The 25,013-nt window shown below is 47.2% G+C and overlaps 1 protein-coding gene across 6 annotated transcripts in view; it reads left to right on the forward strand.

Annotated features, from left to right (window-relative positions):
- The first annotated feature begins 545 nt into the window (after positions 1-545).
- The window catches only part of dmxl1 (Dmx-like 1), a 59,039-nt gene continuing 34,571 nt past the window's right edge, over positions 546-25,013 (forward strand). For 2 of the 6 annotated variants that reach the window (XM_061260830.1, XM_061260836.1), the window contains exons 1-20: positions 1,587-1,891; positions 2,150-2,403; positions 3,785-3,910; positions 7,639-7,716; positions 8,044-8,122; positions 8,536-8,674; positions 9,515-9,581; positions 12,146-12,324; positions 13,801-13,993; positions 15,477-15,648; positions 16,225-16,413; positions 17,142-17,386; positions 17,894-18,560; positions 19,589-19,710; positions 19,905-19,994; positions 20,461-20,557; positions 20,655-20,774; positions 21,961-22,167; positions 22,572-24,161; positions 24,255-24,365. In XM_061260830.1, coding sequence (XP_061116814.1) covers positions 2,317-2,403; positions 3,785-3,910; positions 7,639-7,716; positions 8,044-8,122; positions 8,536-8,674; positions 9,515-9,581; positions 12,146-12,324; positions 13,801-13,993; positions 15,477-15,648; positions 16,225-16,413; positions 17,142-17,386; positions 17,894-18,560; positions 19,589-19,710; positions 19,905-19,994; positions 20,461-20,557; positions 20,655-20,774; positions 21,961-22,167; positions 22,572-24,161; positions 24,255-24,365 — 4,558 coding nt within the window. In that variant the 5' untranslated portion in view covers positions 1,587-1,891; positions 2,150-2,316. Of the gene's footprint in view, positions 1,126-1,154; positions 1,346-1,586; positions 1,892-2,149; positions 2,404-3,784; positions 3,911-7,638; positions 7,717-8,043; positions 8,123-8,535; positions 8,675-9,514; positions 9,582-12,145; positions 12,325-13,800; positions 13,994-15,476; positions 15,649-16,224; positions 16,414-17,141; positions 17,387-17,893; positions 18,561-19,588; positions 19,711-19,904; positions 19,995-20,460; positions 20,558-20,654; positions 20,775-21,960; positions 22,168-22,571; positions 24,162-24,254; positions 24,366-25,013 lie in introns of those variants that run through there. The other 4 variants (XM_061260833.1, XM_061260831.1, XM_061260832.1 and 1 more) reach the window with 4 other exon arrangements.

Genomic DNA, 25,013 nt, shown 5'->3' on the forward strand with positions numbered 1-25,013 from the left:
GTACAATAATTTAAGATAGGATTTGCACATTGTGTCATTCTGATATGCTTTATTATGAGCAGAATGTGTGGTTTCCTACTGAACGTTGATCACATAAGTATCTTCTACTGCTCTGGTAGTTGCGATGGTGTGACATATGCACCGAGGGTTGCCAATATTACCACAGTAATATATAATCATTATATAGTAACCTGAATTTGGGAGGTTATAAAGTGTTGAGCATATACGTTTTATTGCATTTACACCATATACAGAATATGCTGGATAGAGGTTAATACAGATGAAATGGAACATTTCTAAATATATTTGGCTAAAATGTGGAACATCCCAGGTAATAGGGGAATATCGATAGCCAGGGGACTACATCTGCACTAAATGATGCGCCACCGATAAAATAGAATTTTCCATATTCGCGAAAATGTCCACAATCATGGGTCACTTAGCTACTTTGAACACGATCTGCTTGTCTTCTGCATAAAATATGACCCAACGAATGCTTGCGACCGGTGCCAAGACAAAACCGGAAGTAATAAACTTGGAGTAACTCAGCAGGAAGTATTTTTTCAGTGTAAAGTGCTTGTGCTCTTAGTGTCTGGTTGTAATGTAATGTGTTGTAGAGGTGTGTGCATTAACGTTTAAGAGATTACATGCAAATTAATTTACGTTTCAAATATAAATGGTTTTAGAGCATACATGACGTCAGAGTAGCTTTTTGTGGAGGGACTACAGAAACCACAGTGCATTGCCTTACAGCCCAACCAAACATGTATCCCACGTCTGTAATTATTTAACTGATGAATTCTACATGTAATTTGTGTTAAATGTCACTTGACATGTATCGGCTCGAATGGTAGCTTATAATAAGCGCTCTTTTGTGCCTCACGTCAAGCAGCGTAGTAACGTTTAGCTTGCTAGCTAACGAGCTAGCTAGCTAGCGAGCGAGCAAGCAAGCAAGCTGTCTGACTGGCGGCGATTCTTGTATAAATGTGAAGGCAGTAACGTTTGCTACTAGCTAAATCTTACCAAGCTAGCAGGCTATTAGCAATAGCTCACTAGCTTGCTAGCTACATAGTTGCGCCTTATTTTTTTTTTTAAGAAAAGGGGGACATGAACGCACAGCGAAAGGTAAGTAGCAAGCTTGCCATGATATACAAGCTAGAGCTAGACTAGATAACCAAGCCACAGCTACACGTTAGACTTACAGGAGAGAATAACATTAGCTAGCCTAGTATTTAACGTAACGTTAATCACCTAACGTTAGCTATCAATGAAACTGTCAGTAGCTACATCCAGAGCAAGACAGCAGGAGACAAATCGAGTTTCCAAAGCCAGCTAATAAGGCCAGGTAAGCAACTAATGTTTTGGCACTAACCTTACCCGACATTGGGTAGCTAACAGTTATATACTCAAAACGACAAGGTCTTTCTGTTTTGTCGTTATAACAACTGACTGAGGTCCCACTATCTTGGCCTGTATTAAGTGATTAGTCATACGTGTCAAATAGTTTATTTTTACTTCTTTCCGACGAACTGTATCACGTGATTAAGTACACGGAACTAGTTCAAGTGCTAATTAGCTAGGCTAGCTAGCTAGATAATGGTTCGTCGCACACGCCTGGAGGCCGTGCAATGAATTGGGTGAAAAGAGTCCGCTTGGCCAGTATGTTAAATGTGTCATGTATAAGCCTTGGCTAGCTGTTCCAACCAGTCCTGAATTAACATGATTTGGTAAATGACAGCAAAATAACCGAACCAACTAGCTAGCAAATTAGAAAGACAACTTGTTAGGCACTGCGCAAATGTTAGCTATCGATTCAGCTTTTAAACTAGTTGGCTAGCTACATCCCGAGTTAACCGTTCTACCAGCAAGCTACATATAATTGCAACTGCAGGTAGGCTGTTTCATTTGCATTAACTTATGTGAACTACAAGGGCTGTTTCTGATTGTTAACGAGCTAAGTTAATTAAGCTTATTTTATAGACTTGTTTCTACGAGAAACCAGTGAAAGTAAATTACATGTGATATTGTGAGCTGTCATTTTATGATTGGGAATTTGGCTTTAGGTATACCTCTGATTAGTAGATTGATAACATTTTTGGCTATACTGGCTAGTGTTTTTGGTAACTGGTGTTTGATTTCGGTGTTCTAGGCGGTGAACTCAGGAACACGTTTTATCCCCGCCACGACATATCTGCTGGAAGCACAGACCCGAACTCATAATGTCATTATCTACTTCGTACTGTCCTGTCCTGGGTGCAACTCCTAGTGTAAGGCCACGATAGTAAAGGGAGGAGGCCACGTACAGCATCAAACGCCATGAATCTACACCAAGTCCTTACAGGGGCTGTCAACCCGGGAGACAACTGTTTCGCTGTAGGACACATAAACGATGAGCCTTTCACGGTAAGGAAGTTCATGTAATCGTCTTTTCCTAGTAAGGTTTTCGTAATCATTAAAATGACGTTGCATTCTTGAGTCTGTGGCTGGCAATACAATTTACTTTCCAAATCTGCCTGTGTAACATAAGTGTGTACAGAGAAATTCATATTTGGGGGAATCCAAAATATATGTGAGTACATTGATGCCCACATATCTTTGAGTCGTGTGAACTCATGACATGTAGCATCCTTCATAAAAACCTACCGTAGGCTCCAGAACGAAAAATTCAATACTCCCTGCCCAGCGCTTCCCCTTGAACAGTAACGATCAATGGCAGACTATTTTTGTGTCTGCCCTCCCTTCGCTTGGCAAGGTAAAACATTGCCGATTCAAAACGACCTCTAGTTAACTTGTATGTATCCAACAATATGTCCTCTGTATTTTTATGCTCTCAGCATGCTATATAGTGCATGAGGTGATAACAGATGTCTTTATTTTGAGCCTTTTGAATCTATTTGTGGTTGCAGCGGCAGTCTATTGCAGATTGTATGGAACCAGTGATCTGTTGGTTTTCTATTTTGGAAGCAGGATCTAGTGAGTCACTTGAATTTGTAAAGGAGAAGAAATCGGAAGTTGATGGGCCGGTTTCACTGACTCAGATTAAGCTAAAGCCATTATTTAGTCTTCGACTTGGATTAATCTGTGTTTGCAGAACCGGTCCTAAAAGTTTATAAACTGGTTAAAAAAACCCAGAACCTTGGGAGTTCATCTTTTGCTAAACACGAAAAAATATATTGCCATCTGACTTAATATAATCCTTGTTAATGAGGTTTATGTATAAGAGCTTACTGCTGCTTCTAGTCGCACTCTCTGTGGTGAATGTAAAGCTAGCATTACTGCAAAATAGATGCTGCACTCATTTTGTTAGAGAGGGCAATAATTATCTGAGCATTACATTAAGACCAACACATTACAGGCCAATCTGGACATGCCCATAGTCTATTGGCTACACACATTACTAAGTAGCTATGAGCTATGACATTTACCCAGACACATCCCAGTACATTTTGTCCTACCCAGTAGCTTTGGACATGTTTCACAAAATCTCACCATGCAGTTTGTTAGCCAAACCTGGCTGACACTCAGTAAGTTGTGCTCGACTGACCGTCATTTATAATTGTGTGTTTACAGATAATAGGGAAATTATTTGGAACCAGAATTTGGTGAGATAGCTTGGTATTTGTTATTTGTACTGAAGCCACTATAAGTACAATTGGCAATTAGCAAGTTGAAAAACAGGAATTGCTCATATTGTATTCACACCGTATTCACACCGAATTCACGCCCGGAAATTACAATGGTAATTGGTGTACTTTCCCCCCCCCCCCACTCTCTCCTCTCGTAGGCGTATGCTTCTGGCTGTGACATTGTGATCTTGGGCAGTGATTTTGAGAGGCTGCAGATCATTCCAGGGGCGAAACACGGGAACATCCAAGTGGGCTGTGTGGACTGCTCGCTGCGGGGGGGCCAGGTAAGAGCCTGTGTGTTCACACCCTCTGTCCCTGGGCTGAGAAACTGAGCCTCCAGGGGCCTCTAGTGCCTGCAGGTTTTCGTGGTTTTGTGGCTGTGAATTAATGCCTCGAGAACAAGGTGTGTGGATTCTTTAGCCCAAGGGTGCGTTCCCCCCCCAACCTTAATGTGTTTTTCCGACAGCTCTAGAAATTATGCTGGCTCCTGTACTTGAGCAGAGTAAAATCTTTAGGATACAATTGCAGTCTGCAGCTGTAGCTGGTGCATATACAATTGTCTGATCAAGACAATTTTGATTATTAAATCATTGAAATAACTAAGAGCAGAAGTTGGCACAAAATCCTGAAGCGGATAGGCCCTTGCTGTGCACCCCTGCTTTTGCCAATGAAGCACAGGGGCTGAGAACAACCCGACCCTCCAGGACTGGATTTTGACACCTGTGCTCTATCCAGTACATGGTATGTTGATACATTTCCACAAAGATAGTCCACCCATTGCAATGCTCATCTTAAGATGGAGTGCAATCTCTTGCAAGAGCTTGCTTTGATTTATTACTCTCCTTTGGAATATATTTTTTTTAAATTAGAAAAATAGTTTGGATTGCCTTGCCTAGTCTGGGAACTTGTGGGGTACTAAAACTCACAGGTTATGAAATCATAGTCTGGTCATTGTTACTGAAATCTGAATGAAGTGTTTGATAAGAAATTGGGGTTTGAATGATTTACCCCAGTAAATGGGGGTTGAACCTAAGCTGTTTAACCTAAGGCTTTTCAGCTACCCGTGTGAAATCTAGCACACTGGCTTTAAGGAATTGTTTTAAGTTGCCTGAGACCTGTATGGAGGTTACATGCAACTTGGGCGTTGTTTTTAATCCTGCATGTCATTGCAATCAATTTCTTTTTTTAGACTTTACCAAGAGCTATGGTTTCAAAGCATTTTTATAACATATCTAAAAATCAACAGCAAGGCTGATCAGCTTATCAGTGGGAATATTGTGGCACTAATTGTTAGCTAAATGCTGCCCTGGAGCTTTGTCAATTCTCAGTCGGAAGGGACTAGCGGGAACATGCAAGAATGACTGATTTGTGTTATTCAAGCCTTGGTGTTCTGTTACATTTCAGTATTGGTGGCCATGAGCTCAGGCGATTTAGCAGTTTTCATGAAGGTTAAAGCCGTCTGCCTGCACGTACAGTAACTGTTTTCATCGTTACGGTCTGACTGAAAAATCAGGACTAAAATTTGGATTTTCAGTTTGTTCAGTTTCTCAAGGGCAGTTATGTCACTTGTATTTCCATGACAAGTATCCAAGGAATAAAATCTTGATCTTAATCCTCTTCTGCATAATTTTCTTCCACGTTAATCCTCATCTGTGGGCAAATGGTTTTCCTTTTTGAGCTCTTCTCCTTGTAGAATTCAGTGCAGTGTGAAATGGGGGGAGGTCCCTGGAGAGCCATCTTGTTTTTGCCATAGCAGTTACCTTTTTGAAGATTTGTCTGAGAACCACATTGCATTTTGCAATGCCTTTGACTCGTCGCTGCATTTTCTAGACATCGTTTCCCTTCCCTGTGTGTAGCATGTGTTGGACATGCAGATGTGTCTAGTGCTAGACCTTTGTGGTCACTGTGATTGTGATGAGCCAGAACCCGAGAGAGCTAGGCTAAAAATGCAAAAGTGACACAATGCAAATTGAGAAGTGCCTTGTGAAGCCGTCTGTTGTCCCGTGAGCCTTGGAAACTTAGTCATCGTGTGAAGCAGACATTTGGGTTTGACGAAACCACAAAGCCGATGTGACTCAGCTCTCTCTCCTTTCAACCCAAAACAACAAACATCTGGACTGTAGAATTCAAAAGAAAATAAAGGCCGTTCTTGAACAAACATATTTATTATAACAGTCTGTCTTTGTCACGCTGTATGAAATGTCTGCACATATGTATGGATACGAAATTGAGCCTTCATTGAGGCATTATGCAAGTTATTGTTTTAATATTGCTGAACGAATGCGCAATGGTTTTGTGAATTTCTTTCCTTTTGTGTGAGCCCAAAAAAGGCGCGCTGAAAATTACACGCAATTTCATGGTGTTTGAGAACGCTGTGGCCTGCATAATAACCGCTCAAAGGGAAGTAAGTGGTGGCACATTATTCCCGTAATTCCATCATCAGTAATGGCTGGACCGCAACTGTTGCAGACATGCAGTTGTTTGTCTCCGTAAACATTTGGCAAATGAAATTCAGCAAAGGCAAAATTGTCTCGGCTGATAAAATGGGCGCCGCTGCCAGAAAGCTCATCGGGGTGAAAATGGGATGGTCCAGAAACGACAGTGGCCTCTCCAAAGCGTTCTCTTCTGCACCGGTGCCGTGATTATGATAAAGAACATGTTTACTTATTTTGGTCGCGCTCAAGCGTTTCAAAGTCTTCGCCGACGATAATTGTCAATTTGGGAGAGGCGAGTTTATTCCCTTACCCAATCCACAAAGGGCGCATTTCCTCCTCAATCTGTTTTTGAAGCCCCGACTGTGTGTAGTCTTCAGAGCAGACGACTGAAGGCACAAAAACGGATAGCTGTAGCAGCAGTTTATTGCCGAGCTTAAAGTGGCCCGTGCAGTTATTTTCTCAAACACTTTATCCCGACGTGATTACAGCTTCTCCGGAAACTTCCGGAGGCTTTCCTTCTGAGCTCGCGGGCTTCGCTCCCTCGGAGTCTTGACGCGCGGGAACAAAAACGACCCCTCTCTGCACTCTCGTGCCACGTAGCGCTAAACCACCCCGTCTGCCGGTACACCAGGAGAGCACTCTTCCCTGTTATAAAACCCTTCCTCTCGTTGCAAATAACACGTAGCGCTAGCACGGAGTCGTTTCGCTGCAATTACCGCTAATGCTCCCCTCCCCCTGACCCGCGCCGTTCTTTCGGGCCTCCGTTTCCACCGAGCCTCCTCCACGGATATCCGTAATTTTGGCTGAAATTCGCTTGGGGAAAGATGGTGGTTGCTCTCTGTGGAGATAACCGCTCCACTCCTCTTTGTCCGCGGGCTGTAATTTCTTTTTTCCGCCCGCGGTAGTCATCTGTGGGTCGCTTATCGCCTCCATCTCCTGCCCGTCCGCCGTGCATTGTTCCGTGGCTGGAGAAAGGCTTGCAGTGTGCTGTGGCTATGGTGGTGACGGTGACAGGGGTGGGGGGTGAGGTGGGGCGTTTAATGACAAAAATGTCAGTAGAGACAATATGAGACTCCTTACCCGGACAAATTCACAGGGAATAGCCCAAAATCAGATGGTGGAGCTCAGAGAAATGCACTCTGTTTAATGGACAGGGGGGACTGATGTTTCAACGTCAAAATATGTCTTCCTAAGAGTCGAAAACAAACTAGGGCTGCACCCGGAGGTATACAAATACCCCCCGTTAACTACGTAGTGTATGGTGCGCTTGTGTCAAGATCATGTAGTTCCTTGCAAAAACATCTCCTCTTCCATAGAATAATGTGTGAGGATATAGGCCTCTGTCTGTCAGTTCTTCCAGAACATTCATCCATAACAGGGTTGTCCTTGGCTTTCCCAGTGCTGCTGAATATTCAGCCCGTGTTAAAGTTTGAGATTGAGGTCGCGGAAGATCAGAAACTCTTGCGCGACGGTTGTGTTTCATTTTAGGTTTCAGATTTCTTCTTCGGCGCAGAGAGGAGAGCGCAAGGCTTTGTGATGTTGTCGCTCCTCACTGATGTCTTTCACCGTTGTCACAGGTGGCAGCCTCCTATGGGAACGTCGTGTGTGTGTTTGAACCTGTTCGCCTCTTGAATCCGAAGGAAAAGGCAGCGGCGGTAAGTTCTGGTAAAACTTGTTCCTTTCCAGATGCACAGAAACTGTTCTTTACGTTCGGCCAGTGGTCCTCACCGCTGGTCCTGGAGAGCCGCAGGGTGTGCTGGTTTTAGTTTTCTCCTTAATAACAGCAACCAATTTAGACCCAAGGTGATGTTAGTTAGCTATGTAGTTAACTGCTTCAGTTAAGTGCTGAGTAACAACAAAAGCCAGCACACCCCGTGGCTCTCCAGGGCCAGGAGTGAGGACCACTAAATTCTTATACCATTTTTGGGGAAAATACATTAGTGTTACTTTGTTTTAAAATTTTTAATTTTATTTGTTTGCAGAAGTTGAACTACCAGTGGCAGAAATGCGGGCAGTTTGTTTTGCAGTCAGCAGCGCAAAACCTAGCGTGGGATCCCACAGGTGCAAATCTTTTCAGTTTTCCTTTAGTTCCTTTAATCTTGCCATAAGGCTGACATAACACTGTCATACACATGCCATAACAGCTGTAACAAGATGGCATAACATGATGTCAGGTTATGTCAAATGACATAAAACTGTCATGCTTTTATCCGTAAATTTTATGGCCGTAACATCTGTCATAACATTTACCCAAAAAATTTTGACCGTATTACATCACTTGACATCAACTGACATAATCTCTTATGCCATCTTGTCTTGCGTAACATACAGCTGTTCTGTGATGTGCTTGACAGTGTTATGTCAGGCTTATGGCGAGGGGTTCAAGTAAAGCGTTACCATTCCTCCTGTCAATAAAGGAAGCCCTTTGACCTCAAAGGTCTGGCTGATGCCACGGCTGCGTTCTCTTTAACCAGGGAACCGTCTCTTAACCGGGTCAGCGAGCCTGCAGTTATGGTCCCACGTCAGCTCCAGCATGGACCCCGAGGATGAGCAGCGGGTAGAAATGACCATCGGAGCTCACCCGCCGTCATGGAGATGTATCTGGGAATGCAAGTAAGAAACTGCAAGAAGTGTGCAAGGAAGTAGCTGAAAACCACCTGTGGAGGCTCAACAGCCTCCACTATGGGTGCATCATTTGTAATTGAATAATGATGTTGAAAATGAAGTTAGGCTTCCATTTTATTAATAAAATTGTGTATAGTACGGTTGTCTTTCCTGGTCCTGGATAGCCACAGGGTGCTGGTTTTTCTTTTTCGCTTTAATGTCAGCGACAAATTTACACCCAAGAAACCTGTGAACTGATTTGAAGTAACAGCAAAGAACAGTAGTCCCTGTAGCTCTCCAGGACCAGGAATGAAGATCACTGCTTCTGTCTTAAAACCAAGTGGAGACTTCCCTATCTCCCTATTTTGTTTTTACCTGCTTTAGACTATGGTGACACTCTACATGTAAGCATCCTGAACTACTTTGCAAACCTACTTTACATGACAGTTTCATGCAAAATCGCTAACCTGGTCTGGACAAACGTCCTTAATTCTTGATCTATTAATTCTCCAATTGGCCAGTGAAAGAACCATCCGCTGGTATATATTCATAAAAAAGGCCAAAATTAGGTTAACTTTATTACCCTGCTTGCAACATTTTTATGAATTGGGGGTGGGCGCTGGAAGAAGTATCTGGGGGAACCTAGACATATGCAAGCATACATATCATAAATCTGCGATCGATTTCGTTGAGGCCGCTGCAGTCTTAATGACTAACTGGTGGGATTTCGAGTTGCCCCTCCATATGACCGTATAAAAGACCAGCGCGTCATGTTAGCCTTTTAGGCTCAAAAACTTTGTTAGCGGCCAGAGATAAGACCTGTCCTGTCTTGTTTTCTGTGTTTTCCAGAACCGCGTCGTCCATACACCTCATGAAGTTTTCTCCTGGGGGCGAGTTCTTTGCCACAGCTGGTCAGGTAAGTCCCCTTATATCTCCGTTATCTCCTCCTAACAAATGTTAACAAAACTCCGCCACCGCACAATGCGCTTTAACAAACGCATTCTTGCCAGCCGATTCATCTTCATCCAACACCGTGTAATTTTAGATCAAACGGCGGTGGACTAGAGAGAGCCAAACTACTCATGCACGCATAATTGGAATAACGGTTTATCTTTTTACACTGCAGATGGCAAGGCTTAATACCACCAATTCTTTATACTGTTGTCTGCTCGTTTAGAGGAGGCATTTGTTAAACTGGCACGCTGACGCAATCCGTAAAAATATGCGCCTGAAATAAAATACGCACGTGATGACATACGTATGAGGCAATAACAGGCTTGTTGTAGTTAATATAAAAATAAATAATAAAAAATAAGCTTTATTTTATTTTTTGTTTTTTATTTTTATTTGTGAAATTGAATTTTCCCGTTAGTGAAGCTGCGTTTCCGCACTTGGCGTCGAGCGGTAGATCAACTTAAAAAATGATTTTCATTTCAAAGGCATGTCAGAGACGTGTATTATTAGCCGTGTAATGAGATAAGTCGTCCCGTTCACGCTTGGGTTGATTCATTGCCTCACTGCATGGGAAGTGTCTTACCCGTTCTCTCGGATCACTTTTAAAGGATTAGACTCAAACGGATAGCGCGTCGGCATTAAGTTCTTTCTCATTTGCACATATGTAAACGCGAAAAATTTGGCTACGGCAGAGACAGCCGTTTTGGAACGCTGTCAGCCTGGCTTAAGCAGTGGGATATAAGTGCCCAGCCGTATATATTCTTCATGCATGGGTTCTCCCTGGTTGAGTCTGGGGTCAATCACAGTGAAATCGATGTATGTGGTTAAGTTTCTTAGCCATTAGCCACTGCCTACAGAACACCGCTTTTTGTTTTAGACTAAACATTTTGACTTTTTGATTTTGTTATACTACATCTTCATGTTGTTGTAACATTCACTGAACACTTTATTAGGAATGCCTGTACACCTACTTATTCATGCGATTATCTAATCAGTCAATTGTGTGGCAGCTGTGCAATGCATAAAATCATGCAGATACGGGTCAGGAGTTTCAGTTAAGGTTCACGTCAACCATCAGAATTGGTAAAAACGTGATCCAAGTGACTGGAATGATTATTAGTGGCAGACAGGGCGGTTTGAATATCTCAGAACTGCGGATTTTCACGCACAGCAGTCTCAAGAGTTTGCGAAAAACAAAAAACATCCGGTGAGCAGCAGTTCTCCGAGCAGAAACACCTTGTCAGTGGAGAATGGCCAGATTGGTGAAAGCTGACAGGAAGGTGACAGTAATGCAAATAACAACACATTACAACAGTGGTATGCAGGAGAGCATCACTGAACACACAATGCGTCAACACTACAACACTGGATAGGCTACAGCTGCAGTACACTTAATAAGTGTAATAAATACCTAATAAAATGCTCGCTGAGTATATATCTACATTATACAGGCGTGATCTTTGATTTGGATGTGCAGTAGAACCCTGTTTATTCGAATGTAACTGAAAAGGGCTTTCCAGGGCAGTTGCTGTAACCTGTTCAGAGCAAATGGGGGATCCCCCTACACAGTGCGACCTAGTTGTGGTTCCTCAATTACTGATGGTTTCTGAATTCACGACCGGATGATCTAAGAGCCTGCCTAGTGAACCACGCAAAAGGTTTCGCTATGACACCGGAACTGCCCGTGTCATGCGCAGATCAAAAGTCACTGAGCTGTAAACTGAGCAAGTACAAGGACCCAAGTGATACAACTCCATTCCTAAAGATAAGATTTTATTCAGCAGCCATCACCGCGGGAACAGTGCACGTGATGATGTTCAGGACGGTCTGAACCGTTCCAAAGTTGAGCGGATTTCACCTGGAATGACCTTTCGGGAGAATTTAGCTGTGGCGCTGATTAAATCTTAGTCTTGTGACCACGCTCCGGCTGGCACAGTGCTGCATGCATGGTGTATAATGAGCAGGAAGAGCAGGGGTCATTGTCACAGGACTCCAGATATGCTGCTCTTGGTCAGGCAATGAAACACTGTACCTTTACTGAGTCAATGACGGCAATGATGTTAGACTCAGGCAGCTGGCTAGGGATAAAACAAGTGTGTGTGTGTGTGTGTATCTATATATATATATGTGTGTGTATCTATATATATATATATATATATATATATATATATATATATATATATCTATATATATATATATCTATATATATATATATATATATATGTGTATATACATACATACATATATATATATATATATGTGTATATACATACATACATATATATATACACGTGTGTATGTTTATGTTTGCTTCTGCATAGGCATACTTATCAATTATTTATATTCTTACTCTGATATACCTATATTTAATATTTTTTATAACATTGTATTACATACAGTGCAGTCCGTACAGAGATATCATTTCTGTTCCTTTGGCTCTGCACTCACGGACATTGGGTTTGAAGTGCTTGTTGGGTGTGGGGAGTGGTGGTGCCCTCTCTCACGGAGGCGTCTCCCCCCCCTCAGGAGGACTGCCTGGTGAAGGTGTGGTACAGCACCAGCCGGTGGCAGGCGGGGACCACCTCGCTCTTCACCCCGCCCGAGCAGTCGTCCCAGGGGGAGCTGGACTTCTCCTTCGTCTACCTGGCCCACCCGCGCTCCGTCACCGGCTTCTCCTGGAGGAAGAGCAGCAAGTACATGCCCAGGTAGGGAGGAGACGCCCCGGAGGAGCGCAGTCCCAAAACGCGTGCCCCGGAGGGCCGCGTGTGCGCAAATTTTTAATTCCGACCAATTAACGCTGACTTGAGTCATTCTAATCACCAATACAGCCATATGCGTTTGAGGGCGTTAAACCTTAAGATGTAATCAACGGGTGTCCTTTAGATAATGCAAACCTACAGCCCTAATTCAGCAAATAGCTGAACTAATTTTATAATGAAGATCTGTGGCTGGAATAAAAAAAAAAACACATACTCATGTCCCTCCATGGCACAGACTTTAAGATTTTAAGTCGTAGCTCATTTCCCAAAGCAGGACAGACGCAGAATCCTCTCCTTCAATGCACCTTATTATAGGTACGTTTTAAGCAAATGCCTCTAATTTTATCTGGCCAAGCTTGAAATACGACTTCCTGCTAACGATATATAGCCGCTCATCGTCGAGATGTATTATTCACAGTTTATCAGACGGGAACTTTTCATGAAATGAACTCATTTATCCCTTGAGCGTTCTCTGCAGGTTCTGCTGTTTTTCAGCTTTGATTACCTTTCGGGCTAATTATTACAGCGTTCAGTCTGCCGTTCGCCCGCAGGTAGACCGCACGCCGAGCCCCTGTGAATACGCCAAACCCACTTCTGTTTCCATGCCTCCATTTCCATGGCGATTCGTTGGCCCACGGCAGCTCTTTTGTCAACTGCCATTTTGCATTTTTATCGCTGACTCGTCGTTTCCTGTTGCTTGTCAGTCCCAATTCTAATGCAGATGGGGCGAAAAGCCTCGTCGTTTACAAGTGAATTAAATTACTGCATATCGTCCCTGCGCTTAATCTAATGGTTTGATCAAAACGAATCACGTTTTTTCCATCACGCACTTAAATGCAGCTTTGGCATAACAATTTGTGTTTATTTACTCGAAGCTGAACTGAGAGTTCCCAGACTGGCCGTGTAGATGTGACGGCCTTCCCCCCCCCCCCCCTGTATTTTATTTCCCATCGTTTTTGGTGAGTGTTTCTCGACCTCCTTTTCCTGGGGTGAGGGCATGGTTTCCAAGTTTTTCCCCTCCTTTGGCATGGCATTTACTTTCCACTTTTGGCTTTCCTTAGGGAAGCACCCATTGTGTCCAGCCCATTGTGATAGGAGTCATAAAACTGCACTGTCCATTGATTTATTATTATTGGTATTTATTTTTGTAATATCTTTACCAAACATGTTTTTTTTTTGTTTTTTTAAAGTCATAAAAAGTAAGAACATAACGCCTGTTGAAGTTTCTTTTTAAAATATCTTTTAACAACATTAAGCTTTCACGCCACCCCAAGCAAAACTGTCGACTCTGTTTGTTAGCATTGTAGGCTTGTTAACGGCCTCCCATTCTGTCCCCTTATCCGATTGGTGCTCTGATCTGAGCGCGCTCCGTGGGTGGGCAGTGTGCCTCGCTCACCCTTGTGTCCCCCCCTCCTCTCCCAGGGGCGCGGTGTGCAACGTGCTGCTGACGTGCTGCAAGGACAGCGTGTGCCGCCTGTGGGCGGAGACCCTCCTCCCCAGCGACAGCCTGCTGTCCGGCTACGGCCGCGTCCACGGCAACGGGGAGTCGCTCCGGCCCGGCGATGTCAGGAGGCCGTCCTCCAGCGGCAAGACGCAGGGCAGGGCCCCCACGGAGGTGAGCCAAACGTCAGGCGGGAGGACGTGTTGAAGCGATAAAAAAACCCCCCAAAAAACACACAAAATAAAAAAAAAGGACAGAAACGCACACAGTGCTCCCACGTTCTGAAAGGGCTTTCCCGTAGATCTTCCCTTAGCTCTTTAGCTCGTTAGCTCGTTTCGTGTGACGTAATGGCTTCATTTGAGCCGGTTAGCCACAAATTAAAATTAAAGTTGGAGACCAGTCCGCTTCTTTAAATGCCCACACACATGTTTTTGAGCTTTTCATATAATCCTGGAGCTTTTGATATGTGTTGCATACTGGTTCAAGTAAAACGGTTGCTATTTTGGTAGAAGTATGTATATTTTATGGTCTTAAGTGATATTTTTTACATTTGTAAAACGTTTGTATAACAATTTCCCACATGACATGACCTATATTTTTGCATAATTATCGGATTACCTTGTGAAATGGTAGCACAGAGAGCTGACCCCTCTGTGTTAGAAGGCAGAAGTTTTTAAAAACCTCTTTGCGGACGTTTTATGGGGTTTTCGGAAAGGGAGGGCCTTTAAAGTTTTTTTTAATGTTGTGACGCGCGAGGAAAAGCAAGGTGATAATGACTCTACAGAGGGCCCACCGCTATGCAGCGTCACGCCGGATCATAAATGACGCCTTCGCAAAACGCACGGGAGCCTGGGAGTGAAGAGGCCCCGCTCGGTGGGCTCCGGGCGACGCGCGCTCACCAGCTGTGCGAGGGTTTTGTTTACCGGTGAGCCCGGAGGAATGCGAGCGGTCACGTGACTCCTCACAGGGGCACAAAGAACGGGCCTGAGCCGGGGGGGGGGCATTAATCCGCGGGGTAAAGGCTGAGAGAGTACAGTCGGTCATAACCCGTATCCACGGCGATCACATGCGGGGCCCGCTGGCGGCTGCTGGAGCTGATGACCGTCACATGCTTGGTTTGGAGCGGGATCAACGATTCAATTTGTAGAAATCACACATTGGGGATAATTACATATTTACTAGACTATGCTACGGAAAGGCCTTTTTTTCCAAACCATAATTTTGGACCTGGTGACTCATCTCACAGAAATACAGTCCGGTACAGACGCTATATAGATTGGGTGGAACAAGTTTTTTATTGGGATGGGATCACATTAAATCAGGGGCCTGGCTAACTTAATGAATAAATGTTTGCAATTTAAGTTAAGTGCAGTAAAGTTTATAAAGATGGCAATGGGCATGTGGCAGTGTCCTATCTGTAGCAGACCTGGGTCAAATGCCTTTCTGCGGTTTACTGTGCTTGTCTGGTGTTCTGTCAAATACTCTCAAAAAGTGCAAACCCCATCTTCTGGTCGTCTCGGTTGGCTCAGTTCACTAGGTGAGATCAATCGAACACAGAAAAGTATTTGAAACCAAAACAATTCTGCATTTGACCCAGGTCTGTCTAGCTCATGGTCATTGTCGGGTTTAAGCGAAGACGTTTCCTCCCGTTTGTCAGCTGCACCTGAAGGAGGCTTGGAAAGGACCGGCTCGGCATTTGGCCCAACCCTCGCACACGGGGTTCCTCCCACACCAGCGGGACCGGCACCACGCTCACCGAGTCAACGCCGTTCCACACGCAAACGCACTGTGCCACTTCCACATCGCTGCTAGCATCAACCCCGCCACAGGTAAACACACTCTGCCTCTCCCACATCACTGCTAGCATCAACCCCGCCACAGGTAAACACAGTCACAGTGTCTTGAGCATTGTATGGCGATTCAAAGCCTTCCGATAGCAGATGCCAAGTTTCACAGACTCCGATTAAGCCTAATCCTTGACTAAATACACTAGATTCGATTAGACTAGATTCTCCATACAAAACTCAATTTTAGTCCTGAACTGAGCTTAATCTGTGTGAGTGAAACTGGCCCGGCATGTGAGTCCATTACATTATAGTAATTTGCTGACGCTTTTATCCAAAGCAACTTACAGCTGGAGCAATGTGGGGTTAGGGGCCTTGCTCAAGGGCCCAACAGCTGTGCGGATCTCATCGTGTCTCATCGTGTCTCATCATCTACACCCGGGATCGAACCACTGACCTTGCGGGTCCCAGTCATGTTCCTCAACCAGGAGGCTATGCCAGTCAAACAATAGTTGGGCAGTTGAGCTCTGAGCGGTTGAGCTCTGGGCAGTTGAACTCTGGGCAGTTGAGTGTTGACCATTGACTGTTGACCATTGACTGTTGGCCCTCTGTGCGTTGCAGACATTCCCCTCCTCCCCTCCATCTCCTCGCTGAGCTCGACGGACGAGGAGGAGCCTGGAGGTCCCTTCACCGTCCACTGGCTCAACAACAAGGAGCTGCACCTCACCCTGGCCATGGAGGTCTTCATTCAGCAGCTGAGGAGCAGCCTGGAGCAGCAGTCTCCCGAGCAGGCTGCCCAGTCGGACGAGGGTAGGGGCAGAAATCCCACCGGCTGGAGTGACCTTGGGCTGCTACGGTTGCCTTTTAGTTTCACTTTTAAAACTTTCAGTTTTGAAATGATTTGGCAGAGAACCTTCCGTTCTCTTCCTTGGGGAGCGTTGCTTTGTTCAGCATGGTTCCTAACCTGCTTTTCATATTTGAATGCAGTTGTACATGGTTTGCATGCTCACTCTGTGGCACTCACAAAGCTGATTCATAAATTCTTGTCCGGATATGTCCAACCAAATACTCTCTGTGAGATTTATGTTCGCAGAAAAGCGCTACTCAACTCCATGTCCTGCGGGCCACAGTCTCTGCCGGTATTTGCTCTTGCCGTGCTCTACACCACCCAATTTCACTGATTATTTGACCTGCTTGGCTCAGATAATAAGCTATTGAGGTGGTGTAGCACACGGTAGAAGCAAATACCTACAGAAACTAAGTGCTTCTGAAGGGCATTTCTATTGGTTGTTTAACATATCCTTTTTGCCATGCCTTGCTTCGAGTGTGACATACTATACCTGCTGCCTATATTTACCATGTCAACTCGATATGGTGCCCGTGGCTGTAGTTGACCGATATTTTATGTCAATTGTACCTTATCCAACCCGCGTTTTGTAGTTCTTATCTGACCTGGTATGTACTCTGTATTGTATGTCGCTTTGCATAACAGTGTCTGCAAAACGAATGTAATGGTTACGTTGATGTTTGTTTGACAGAAACCGGATTTGACGAAGAGGATCGGGCGTCTTCCCCCGGGAAGCGGCCGGGAGGGGGTGTGGCAGAGGCGGGCGGGGTCCAGCTTCCCGCCGCCGCGGTGGACCACCAGGTGGAGGTGCTCCTGGAAGACTGGAACAAAGGCGCCGACATGCTGTTCAGCATCCACCCCATGGACGGCTCTCTGCTGGTCTGGCACGTGGACTGGCTGGACGAGTACCAGCCCGGAATGTTCCGGCAGGTGCAGGTAGGCCAGCACGTGTTAGCGCATACCTAACCCCACAATGCCGGAACCGGCAAATCTGTCCCCCAGATGTTGTGAAAGGCTCTTTCTGTACAGCCACCTTTTTTTATTTGTATTCAGTGTGCTCTCTTGACAACATCAGTGATGCTGATGGACGTAACGCCCTCTAATTGCACATCAATCAAAACCCCCGTTGGCAGTTTCATGTACATAACAGTACATAAAACGGTAAACAGACAGTGTTTGTTTTTGATGTGCCATTCGAGACCGCCTTCTCTGGAGCGAAGGGGCCAAATTAAACTGGAACCGCGATGCAGCAGATGGTAAAACGTAAATGCCGGGTCGTATTTGAATTTCTTTTCAAATGTGTTTATTTATCGCTCCGTGGAACTGCTGTAGCATGTAAATAAGGCACTCCGCGTTGTTGTTTTATGAAAAGAATCCACTTTATAAGCCTGTTTATCGCTCTTGGTTTTTTTTTTTTGCGCTTGTGTACGCGTCTGCGGAAAGGTGTCGTTCGTGTCGCGGATTCCCGTGGCCTTCCCCACGGGCGACGCCAACTCGCTGAGCCGCAGCGTGGTCATGTACGCCTGCAACAAGAACGTGGACCTGGCCATCCGGCAGGGCCGGCAGCGGCCCCCCGCCCTGGCCCACTCCCCGTCCGCGCCCATCGCCTTCGGCCACGGCCGGGGCCCCGGGGGCCCGCGGCTGAGCGTCTTCACCCCCAACGTGCTGATGATCTCCAAGCACGCCGACGGCTCGCTCAACCAGTGGGCGGTGGGCTTCGCCGAGGAGTCGGCCTTCTCCACCGTGCTCAGCGTCTCGCACAAGTCCCGCTACTGCGGCCACCGCTTCCACCTCAACGACCTGGCCTGCCATTCGCTGCTGCCGCTGCTGCTCACCACCTCGCACCACAACGCGCTCCGCACGCCCGACGCCGACCTCGCCCGCGGCCGCCCCCCCGCCCCCGCCCCGCTCGCCGGCCGGGCGTCCCTGGGCGCCATGTCCCAGGACCCCAGCGCCATCTACAGCGAGCTCATCCTGTGGAGGGTGGACCCCGTGGGGCCCCTGTCCTTCTCCGGTGGCGTGTCAGAGCTGGCCAGGATCAACTCGCTGCACGCTTCCGCCTTCTCCAACGTGGCCTGGCTTCCCACGCTCATCCCCAGCAACTGCCTGGGTAAGTGTTCCCCGGACCCTTGGGTGATCTCTGATCCTGAGAACCAGTGGTCCTCACTCCTGGTCCTGGAGAGCTGCAAGGTGCGCTCGCTTTTGTTGTTACTCAGCACTTAAGCGATCGATTAAGGCAGTTAATTATCGCCTTGCCTGATATTAAGGTGAAAACGAAAGCCAGCACACCCTGCAGCTCTCCAGGACCAGGAGTGAGGACCACTGCTTTAAGCTGACCAGATGGGCAGCTCCTGTGGGTCTCCCTTACTCTCGGGCTTCCAAGGATGCTCTTCTATTTGGCAGAAGGAGCTTGGATCACAGTTTTTGAATGCTTATGAGCCGGTGTGTCCCAGAAAGGAACATCCATAGCTGTAGTCTTGTCCTTGGTCCTCTGCCTTTCTGTATATTCATACGATTTATCCGCTTCAGTAATAGGGTGACCGAATGTGTTAAGAATGTAGACCCAAGCGAGTGGATTATCAACAATCCTCAACAGAGAAGAATAATACTCCATAAGTGTAGGTAGGGCCAGTTGGCAATGAAGCAGACTTTTCTCCAAAATGGCCTCTTTGAAGTCTGCTGTACTTCCTTAGTAGGTTCCAGCTGGTAGGGGGAGGTTCTGGTGCTTATATGCTGGTCCTGGGTATTCTGTTCAACCGTGCCTTGTCATGAATAGTAACCGTGAGCTAGATATAGATACAAATTTAGTGCATCTATATCTAGTTCCCCATTCTTGACATTTTTTTAACTTTCAGTCTTAAAATTATGCAGCCGACTTGTGAAAAGTGTTGACGACCTGTTAAGTCGCTTGTTTCTGTCCATTCTGGTTTGCTTGCCAATATTTTCACTTAAGATTAGTTATCCTTATGAGAACCATGTGAAACAGTTGTAGCTTTTGCAATGTTCTATGTTTTTTTTTTTTACTGATAAACACAGTGAGCTGAATATCTGAACAGTAGCTAAAATATCTGCCGTTGTACTTGTAATTTGGTCTGAAGTGCCACCAGAATTGTCATGAAAGTTTATTGTCCTCCCAAGGTGTCTATGGCAACTCACCAAGTGCCTGCTTTGTGGCCAGTGATGGCCATTCACTGAGGTTGTACCAGGCTGTCATCGAGGCCAAGAAGCTCCTGAGTGAGCTCTCCAACCCTGAAATTTCAGTACGTTTCTTAAGTCGTGTTAAAAATGATACTGATGTAATATTGACAATTTTTTTACTTCAATCTCAGAAATATGTTGGGAGCAGTATTTCATATTATCATTCAACCCTGAAAGTTCACTACATTTCTCATGTCTTGTTGTAAAAGGAAAAGATATGAATCTAATTTTGACAATTTTTTATCTTGAATTTCAGAAATATGTTGGTGAAGTATTTAATATTATCAGTCAGCAATCCACTGCAAGACCGGGCTGTATTATCGAGCTGGATGCCATCACTGAGTTTGTATGTATACTATATATATGTATATATATATATTTAAACTACTTCAGTATGGATCAAATGATTTACTGTAAAAGCCTATTATACTAAAGGTTACAGAAATGTAATTTTTATTACATTATAGTGTAGGTAAACAAATGGAGTTTATTCCATTTGCCATGGTGTAATTATTGATTTAAAAAATGTATACACTTAGTCTGAATGTTCTCATTAGCGAATTTTGGAAATGTAAAACCCACTTTAAATTAAGCATACATAATTTAAATATATCCAAATAAATCCTGTCCCTGGGTTTTTACTTTCTCGCCGAGCCACTCCAGGTGTCTTTTAATATACAGTTTACACAAAAAAAAATATCACGCTCGGTTGAACTGTTTTAACTGCGGCTAAGATACAAGTTTTTACTACTTGAACATGATTTACTGTGGATTTACCCTGAAATAACGGCGCTCTTTGTCTGCCTCTTTAGCAGGGCAAGGAAACCCAGCTGCTGCACGTGTTTGAGGAGGACCTGATTCTGGGAGGCGAGAAGGACCCCACACAGGACATCCCACCCACGGAGACGGGTAGGTGGCCGCCGAGCGCTTCGCCCCGACACCTCGGTTCTAAAAGGCCCGTTCCGTGTCTGAACGCCGTGACGATGTTTCTGCCTCTTCCTCCCAGCCGACAGCCAGCAGGGCTTCTCGGCCCGGTTCTTCCTGGTGGTGCTGGAGTACGCCGAGAGCGGGGCGTCCCTCCTGCACATGTGGCGCCTTCAGCTGGACGCCCTCCAGGTCACTGTGGGTGGGTACTGCGGTCCGCACGATGACCCGTCTTTGCGTTTGACCCGATTATACACGACTCCTGCGCTGTGCAGTGTGGGGGAGGGTGATGGTGGACAGCTTGCAACGGTGTATAACGCGGTAGCTGTCAAGCTCCCGTTAAAAACCTGTTGTGAAGCTGCCCCTTACGTTTACCTAAGTCTCCTTTAATGTATATATCTGGTGAGGTCCGTAAGTATTTGGACAGCTGACACGGTTTTTTTTTTTTTTAAAGGGCTGTACACGGGTGCGCTCGATATGGATGTGCACAGCCTCAAATTAAAGCTGACAGTCTGCACTTCATTTTTGACATTTCCATCCATATGCAGTGAGTCGTGTAGGAATTGCAGCCCGTTTAAAATTGTGTCATTGTACTTACTGCAGAGGCGCCACCGGGGATTTTGGGCCACATCACTCCAGATATTATCATGCTGTAATATTTTTTGAGGGCCGCTGTGAGCGAGGTTTCTCGGAATAATTCTAAGCCCCCCCCCTTATGGACTAGAAGACGGTCGAGTTACCACTCATCTCCTCCTCGCTGCCGATTCAGCTCAGCGGGGGGCGGCCCTTAAAATCGGACGCACCGCCCCGCCGCAGAATGTCACTGCGACCTGAGCTCATTTTGCACTTTGATTTCCAGATTTAGGTATGAGTGTGTGAGTGTGAGTGAATGGTGTGTGTGCCCTGCGATGGACTGGCGACCTGTCCAGGGTGTATTCCTGCCTTTCCCCCAATGTATGCTGGGATAGGCTCCAGCCCCCCTGCGACCCTGATCAGGATAAGCGGGTTCAGATAATGGATGGATGGATTTCCAGTAGAGGTGCGTTTCATCTCCTCAGGTGGAACCACACACAGTCAGGATTGGGAAACTGAAGCGACGTGGTTTGAGGTGGTGAAACGGGCAAATATGAATATGGAAATTCTTCCAAAAGGAAAAATGCCCAACGCCATACAAGTCAGTCAAATGAAAGGGGACAAAATAAGTGTGGCCAGGACAAATACACAAGAGTTTTTTGACTCATCAACTCCAGTGCATTAAACGTGAATTAAGTGTGAATTGCTCTGAGTTCAGTGTGCTTCACGATTTCTTATTTCGGGATAGTCCCTGTGAAGTTGTCCGGAGTCTTGTCTCTGAGAGAAATTAATGTCTGTTCGTTACCTTTCAACAGATGAAACTCCGACGGACGTGTCTGCGCCTCAGAACCATTTTGGCTTGTTCCCAGACTCCCAGGGCGCCCCAGGCCCGCCGCGGCCCAGACGTCGCACCTCCAACCTCCAGAGTGCCTGCCGCCTTGCGCTGGCCAGCCACAGGGTGTACAGCCAAGAGCTGGGGCTCCCTGAGGGCGTGGAGGTCGTTCGGGTCACCCCCTCAGCAGGTCAGAGCGGGAGCTCGCACGTTAGCACGTTAGCATCTTCACACGTTAGCTTCTTCACACACTCACACCTTCCCATATGGCCCAAATTCGCGTCATTATTCTTCATCATTGTTATGAAAACTGTCTTGTTCACTTAAGTTCACCGTTATAATAATTTTATTTAAATTAAAGCCAATTCTCATTTGAAATTACAGGTTTAAGTATGAAAAATGTTTGTGTTGTATATGTAATTTAAGTTGAGCATTGCGGTCGAAACGTGCACAATGCAGGTGGTAGCTCAGACCTCTCTATAAACAATTAGCACTGGCATGTTGCCTTCATAAATGTGCCTAATTCTGTAGCCTGAGGAAGTACAGAGAGTACTCTGCTCATAGCCTTGCTGACCATCTTATTTTTTGTGACAGGGCATCTAAGCTCCTCCTCCCTGCAGCCGGCAGGGCGGGCTCCCTACCTCCTGGCCACTTCCTGTTCGGACGGGAAGGTGCGGTTCTGGCGATGCCAGACCACGGCGGAACCGGATGCCCCGGGCGAGGCGGCGTACTCCTGGGAGGAGTGGCCGCTTCTGGTGGAGGAGGGGCGGCCCAACAGCAGCGCCGTGAGCGTCCCGGGGCGGCCCGAGGAGGTCAGCTGCTGCCACACCAGCCGCATGGCGGTGGCCTACAGGCAGGAGCGCCCCCTGCATGCCGGCGCCGGCCTGTCCACCCACGTGGCCGTATTCCAGTGCGAGGCCACGGGCGGCTCCCAGTGGGCCCTGGAGCAGACGCTCAGCCTGGACGATGTGAGCCTGAAGGACGCGCTCGACGCCGATTGGCCGGGGCCGGGCTCGAAATCCCCGGTGCACCTGGACTGGGTCTCGAGGGAGGACGGGTCCCACATCCTGACGGTGGGCATGGGCTCCAGGCTGCAGATGTACGGGCTCCTCTCGGGGAAGCCGGCCGAGCTGGGCCTGAGCGAGGGCGCGCGCGAGCAATCCTCCCGGCTGGTGCTCCTCCGCTCGGTGGACCTGGTGTCGTCGGTGGAGGGCGCCCGCCCCGTGCCCGTCTCCCTCTCCTGGGTGCGGGACGGCATCCTGGTGGTGGGCATGGACTGCGAGATGCACGTGTACTCCCAGTGGCAGCCGCCGCCGCCCGCCAAGCCCCCGGAGGCCGACGCGGACGCGGGGAGCGTGAGCTCCCTGACCGGGGCGGTCAAGCGGACGCAGGGGGACGGGCGGAGCCTCGCCCCGCCGCCCAAAAAGACCCTGACCCGCTCCATGACCAGCCTGGCTCAGAAGCTGAGCGGGAAGCGGACGGCCTACGACCTCCCGGCGGAGATGGAGGACTCGGGGCTGTTCGAGGCGGCGCACCACCTCTTCCCCACCCTCCCGCAGTACCACCCCTACCAGCTGCTGGAGCTGATGGACCTGGGCAAGGTGCGGCGCGCCAAGGCCATCCTCTCCCACCTGGTCAAGTGCATCGCCGGCGAGATCGTGGCCCTCAAGGACGACGCGGGCAACCACGAGCGCCGCCTCCGCTCCCTCACCATCAGCGCCAGCGGGAGCACGGCGCGCGACCCCAAGATGTTCGGCAAGGGCGAGAACCCCGACTACACCGAGATCGACTCCGTCCCGCCCCTGCCTCTCTACGCCCTCCTGGCGGCCGACGAGGACTCCGCCCCCAAGGCCAAGGACAAGACGTCCAGCATGGGCGGGGACAGCGGGCACGGCTCCAGCCAGACCGACGCCTACGACGAGCTCTTCCAGGCCGCGGGGACCACCCCCGGGGAGACGGACCCCCTGGACAGCGACCAGGAGGAGGACGCGCCCAAGGTCATCGACCTCTCCCAGTACAGCCCCACGTTTTTCGGGCCGGAGCACGCCCAGGTCCTCTCCAGCCACCTCCTGCACTCCAGCCTCCCCGGCCTGACCCGAATGGAGCAGATGTCCCTGATGGCCCTGGCCGACACCATCGCCACCACCAGCACGGACATCGGCGAAAGCCAAGGCAAGGGTCAAGGTAAGCGCGGTCGGCGGACCTCCGCCGAGGTGCAGCCGCGGCGCGGAGAGCGCGGGCAGTCTCTCACCTTCCGGCACTTTCTCCGCTGAACAGGTGGAGAGACCCTGGACGAGTGCGGCTTGAAGTTCCTCCTCGCCGTGCGTCTCCACACCTTCCTGTCGACCTCCCTGCCCCCGGCACATCGAGCCCAGCTGCTCCGCCAAGGTAGGCCACCGGGAAAAAAAGGGAAAACGCAGCATGTTCCCTGAACCGGAACGCGCCCCCGACTGTGCCGTAAGCTGTCGAAAGTTCGGCAGGCCAGTAGACCGCAATGTCCTCACAAAGTCTTTGTTCATTTGGTTGAACAAAGTTGGCGAGTTCTAAGAATGCCGGGAAAACATTTTTACGTAATATTCTCTCAACTTCCAAGCAGTCTGTAATATTTTTCTTTTTTAGTGTTTTTTGGGGGGTTTTTTTGTTCTGAAAAAATGTCAATAATTGATGCAAAGATTAGTCCAAGCACAAACAGAGAATTGATTATACCAATATAGCATGATAGCCATGGCCCTAGTACACACCAAAAGGTCATTTCTACTTACTGTTAAGAAACAAAATATGTTTTATGTCTCGTATGTCTACACTTTGAGAGTCTGCTTCACCTTCCTGATTACAAAACTTGCTGCAGAGAATGAGAAGAGAAGGGATCATTTTCAAGCACTGCTTAGTAACGGTCAAGTGGAGAATTTGTGATTGGCCTTGAGCTGTGAGATTACTGAAACAAACAGCAATGCAGTAGCGAAGAATGCTGTCTTGTGGCATATTTAGAAGCAGCATTTTCTGTCAGTGGAGTAAATGCTGTCATTGTTGAGCTCT

Source organism: Conger conger, chromosome 11 (genome assembly GCF_963514075.1).
Source record: "Conger conger chromosome 11, fConCon1.1, whole genome shotgun sequence".
In the NCBI taxonomy this organism is placed as follows: Eukaryota; Metazoa; Chordata; class Actinopteri; order Anguilliformes; family Congridae; genus Conger; species Conger conger.